The 5,091-nt window shown below is 46.9% G+C and overlaps 1 protein-coding gene across 1 annotated transcript; it reads left to right on the forward strand.

Annotated features, from left to right (window-relative positions):
• The first annotated feature begins 732 nt into the window (after positions 1 to 732).
• Positions 733 to 3,178, forward strand: LOC138887666 (uncharacterized). Its single transcript, XM_070169441.1, has 6 exons — positions 733 to 811; positions 1,524 to 1,652; positions 1,743 to 1,871; positions 1,956 to 2,404; positions 2,460 to 2,651; positions 2,720 to 3,178. The coding sequence occupies exons 1-6, from the start codon at positions 733 to 735 to the stop codon at positions 3,176 to 3,178; spliced, it is 1,437 nt and encodes a 478-aa protein (XP_070025542.1).
• The last annotated feature ends 1,913 nt before the right edge of the window (positions 3,179 to 5,091 follow it).

Consider the following 5,091-nt stretch of genomic DNA (forward strand, 5'->3'; position numbering starts at 1 on the left):
TAAATGAGATATAATAAATGAAATGAAGCAATAAATGTAAGCAATAGAGCCAAATAGAGAGTATGTTTTAGTTAGAGAGCAGAGAGAATGTTCTTGTATTCATTATTGAGTATCCAATAATTTATAAAATGACAATGATCCCCTTTATATATGAGGGGGAATCCCAACATAGTACAAAAATATTTGTTACAAAGATATGGAGCCGGTACAGCCATTTAATGCCATGATACTGGCTTGGACTAGCCTAATAGGCTTTGTCAGCTCTGGTTACGTGCTTTGGGAACATCACATCGATCCACCGAAACTACGGGTTTACACTGCCTCAAGGCCGGTCGCTATGAAGCCTCGAAGTCAATCACTGGGAGACCCTGAGATGCCTTGATGATCGTAAAATAGAACTGCTAATTTTTACCGCATATAGATAGTCCCCGCGTTTCGAACTCCTACTCCTTGCACATTATCATCATGACGTCAGTCCTATAAGAGCATTAAATGCCATAACTCAAAAGTCGCGCAAGGGTCGCCGTCAACACGACTATCGAGAAACCCATGAACTGCTATTGGTTCGGCTTTTCCGCTACGGCTTTTATAAATACCCCAATTGCTTGGTGACTCGCACTTTTGTGATTACTTCAAGCTTTTAGATCCAAATCCATCTTCCTCTACGCCCCTTTTCTAATTATTCTTGGTTTCCTACATTCCGTCTCGAGAAAAGGAAAACTTTTAGTTGCCATGGATATAACCTCCAAGACAGTGCCTCAGAAGGACGAGGCTGCTTCTTCATCTCGAACTTCCAAGCATAAATCCAAGGGTAAGCCCAAAGTGGCTCCTACCGTCGAATAGTGTACACCCACCGAGTTCGATAGTATGAAGGATTTTTCCATCGATAGACCTTCATATACGCCGGGTCGATGCGAACACGTGTTCCGGTTCATTAGCATTGTGAAGGATATAGACAAAGTGCGGGCAGACTGCTAATGGGGGAAGAAGGTGCTGGTTGAGATCCCTGGCCCCAGCTAGAGCATAACGGATCATAAGGCCAATTTTCTTTATGTATATACATACCCGTTCACCTTGGGCCCTGTCGACTCCTCGAAAACCCTTCTTCTCCAGCTATAGACCCGGTCATTCTTGACTTCTGTTGTAAATACCGGGTGACACTTGGCCAAGTTTACCCCTTTCTCTGGATGATAGTTTACATGCTTCACTACTTTTCCAGCAAAGTCAAGGATACGACTTTTACCCTTAATCATCTAATCAGGATGCACAACCCCTATCTTTTTCGAGGCTTGATCAAGCTTCACCCTCGATCATCGAAACCCTTTTTCTCGAGTATCTACGAACACAAGGATTGGGGGTGGATGAGCCGGTTTGTTTGGGTAAGGACCTCGAATATTATTCTGGTAGAATAGATGTCATTCCCGGAGGAGTGGAACATGAAGCGCAAGTGCTTCTTCTTTGAGTATGCTTTATCGCCTTCTAACTTTCTTCCCAAGAAACTAACTTTCCCTTTGCTCACGCAGCTGCCCTTTGGTACCCTGAATCTATTCCGAACCTGTTAGGGTGGATTGGGGGATTAGATACCTCGTTCCCCTATCTCGAGTGTTCTTGGCCTGAGTTGGCTAAAACGCGGTGGGTGGCCAAGAATCATGGTAAGTTTCTTCTTGCCGCCTCCATCATGTTATCATACATCTTCCCCATATCCCCCGGGCTGATAAATGTTGATTCCTATTTTCGCGCAGGTCATGGCGATGGAGTGCAGATGAGACCGCCTCCGGTCGGCGAGGGAGGGTCCTCTAAACCCGATAAGGGTAAGAAGAGGAAAAAGGAGACGGCTGCTGAATCCCCTATATCAAAGAAGCCCATGTCTCGTATGCCTCGAGCTGAAGTCGAGGTCTCATCTTAAGCTTCTGGAGCAAGTTCTGATGATGAGGATGAGGATGCTGATGATGAAGATAACCCTTTGGTACAAGGGAAGAGGTTGGGCCCGGATGCCCCCCAAGTGTCTGTGCCGAGGGCCGCTGAGTCGGGAACGACTAATTTAGCTCGAGCCCAAGCTTCTGAGGATCTCGAGAAGGGCGTGGATACAGTCCCTGAGTCCTCAACCAAACACAACACGATCCCTGTCGGAGAACTTACTGCTATCGGCTCTAAAGAGCCCGAGCCTGGAGCTTTTCGGGGACAGGACTTGTCCTTTGGGTTCTTCGATGTTCTGGGGGGCCTTAATTTGGGTCCTCGATTCTCACTTGGAGAGCTTAGAGATGCACATGACCTGAACATCCCCAAAGCGAGAAGCTCTCACAAGGGGGAAGGCAAGCTCGGAAGCTTCGTTGATGGAGTTAGCAAGAACATTGGCCTTGATGCTTCCGGTGCCATCGAGGAAGCAGAGGGCTGCCTGTGGCAGGTAATACCTTGACATATTTTTGCACTTTCAAGTATTTTTCTTTGTTTTTTTGTAGGCTAAAAAGTTGTATGATCATGCCATCTCCAAGCTGCGAGATGAGCTTATAGGTCATAAGAAGGAAGTCGAGGGTCTTGCCTCGAGTTTAAAGGAGTCGAAGATTCTTTCCGCCCGAAAGGAGGAGGAGATGAGTGCACTCCCAGCAACGTTGGAAGAAATGAGCCGAGATAAAGACGGTCTTGTTGAGCAGGTGCTACTATATTTTATGAGTCCTGCCTTTTATTTTGACTTGATACTTATTAATTTCGCCTTTTGTAGGTTGGGCAAAAGAATGCTCTCCTGGGGCATCTTCGGGAGGAGATAGTTGTCAAGGATGAGGAGGTCCTCGACCTAAGGAGGCAGAATAGGGTCGTAACTTCGGAGAGGGATTCTCTGCAGATGGAGATGTCATCGTCCCGATACCTCTTGAAGAATGCCAAGGAGGAGATCGATGTGCTATCGTTGGGTAGGTCTGTGGTAGAGGAAAAGGCATCCTCGTATACGAAAGATGTCGCTACTGCGAATGAAAAGGCTCGAGACATACTAGCCGGGGTCGAGCAAAAGTTGACTCGGGTTGTTGCTCGTGCTCGTGCGCAAGAATGGAAGCGGGCCTTTGAGGAAGCAAGTGGCAAGGGCGTCGATTTCGCAGTCGAGATCGAGGAGGCCATGGAGGAAGAAACTACCTATTCAGATGCAGCGGATGAGGATTCCGATGATGACTCCGGGGGTGATGAGTAAATTTAGGTCGCCCTTTTCCCTTTTTGTGCTAGGGTTTCTTAGGGAAAGACTTTGTAAACGCTCCCCCATTGTACATGAATTTTTTGGGAATATAATGTTTCTTCTTTCCGCTTCCAGTTTTTAAGCGCTATGCTTTATTGCTTTTGTCTTCAAATTCTGATTATTGGATCTTCAGAACATATGCTTAGAGCAGCTGAGGCCTTTGAGATTGGTTACCATCTCAAGATAGGGCCGAGAGTTTTTATAGGGTTGATGCCCTGCAAATGTCGAAATCCCTCGGGGTTGAATGACTCCTGCGTGCTGGTGCGACGGAATCACTCAAGTGATATGACTGTGAAATGATCGAGGTGGCCTCGCCAGTCATTTCCCAAGAAAATGGTACTGACATTGTCACGTTCCATTGGTCCTTAGGGCAGGCGAACGGTCGCCACCTGCTCTATATATGTACTTGCCTTCCCTTCTTTTGAAAACACTACTGTACTAGGTGACCATCTTTTTTATAGGGTTTCTCCTCCATGCACCAAGTTTCCTTCAACTCAAAGCTTTTGCATGTGTCTTTTGTTTCCCCTTTCTTTCTTTCACCTCAACCATGGCCGCCGAACACAAATCCACTTGCCAAGGAGAGGAGAAATCCATCCTAACCTTTCACTCGGTCGGTGGCACACCGCCAACGTCTGGCAAGCGAACGTCGAGATGTTTCGTCTCGAAGAGAGATTTTACGTTAGCGAAACCTCCCAATGTTCTGAGATGCCAGGAGCTTACATCGAGGTATATCTCTTCATTAAGGGAGGATCATCTCGAGGTAGTCAGAAAAGAATGCGGATGGGGAGAAGAAGTGGTGGTACATGTACCTTCACCGGAGGAGAGCATTATGGCTCATGTCGAGGGGTTTTTGAATGTATATGCATACCCCTTTACATTGGTCCCTCTTGATAGGGTCGTGCTTGAGTTTTGTAGGAAGTATCATGTCACGTTGGTGCAGGTTCACCGGTCCTTTTGGAAGATAGTGCTGATGATAAGGTATTTTGCGGACAAGGTCGGGCTCGAGTTCACCCTTAGACATCTCATTAGGTTATATCGGCCTTTGCATTAACGAGGCTTGATTACTCTGCGATCTCGATCCACTCGGCCCCCTGCCGTTAGTGATGAAGAGGACGAGAACCAAGGGTGGATGAGTCGATTTGTTCGAGTGCGAACAGTTGATGTTATACCTGGAGAATTTATGCCATTTACTGAGAAATGGAATTTCACACGTAAGTGGCACACTCGCGCTTTTACTGTTTTGGTCCATAATTGAGGTAAGCTTTGTGAAGATATTTTCCCTTTTGCCTTTTATAGCGATCCCCTAGATACCGAACGAGGTTCCCGATCTGGCGAAATGGTCTCGCAAGCTGGCAGCTTGCTCGACTTACGACAAGTGCAAATGGCGAGACCTATCCAAAGGGAAATGGGAGGCCAAACATCATGGTAGGTTCTTAGTGGCTCATTTTCTTAGAAAGATACATTCTTTATAGCGCATTTACTCTGCCAATACAGCTGTTGGAGAATTTTGTGAGGTGCGGCCGTGTCCGTTGGGAAGGAAGAGAGATTGCCAGCCTCGGAGCGAAAGATCGATAATAAATGGAAAGAATCTTCGAGGTGTGAGGATGCTCGCAGTGGGGCGAGTCCTTCTCTGAGGTTCAAAAGAGACGAGTCAGTCGACCTTTCAGCTTCAGAGGACTCTACTCTTGAAAAAACATTTACCGTTCCCGTCGAAGGTACTTAGAGGGACAAGGGTCATCCGGCACCTCACCCTTCTCCTACCGAAGGTACTTCGGGGGGAACAAAGCCATCGGAGGTGTGCTCGACCTTTGGTAGCCAGTGTAGGCTTCTTTCAGTTTGGCGTCTTCCTTTTCTTATAGAGCCCCCCCTTT

Source organism: Nicotiana sylvestris, chromosome 3, assembly GCF_000393655.2.
Source record: "Nicotiana sylvestris chromosome 3, ASM39365v2, whole genome shotgun sequence".
Taxonomy (NCBI): Eukaryota; Viridiplantae; Streptophyta; class Magnoliopsida; order Solanales; family Solanaceae; genus Nicotiana; species Nicotiana sylvestris.

Bases quoted from the DNA above. Each gene is read 5' to 3' on its own strand.
- LOC138887666 (XM_070169441.1), top strand. From the start codon at position 733: ATGGATATAACCTCCAAGACAGTGCCTCAGAAGGACGAGGCTGCTTCT. The intron at 1,653-1,742 runs GTAAGTTTCTTC...ATTTTCGCGCAG, and splicing joins GTGGGTGGCCAAGAATCATG to GTCATGGCGATGGAGTGCAG. The intron at 2,652-2,719 runs GTGCTACTATAT...CGCCTTTTGTAG, and splicing joins AAGACGGTCTTGTTGAGCAG to GTTGGGCAAAAGAATGCTCT.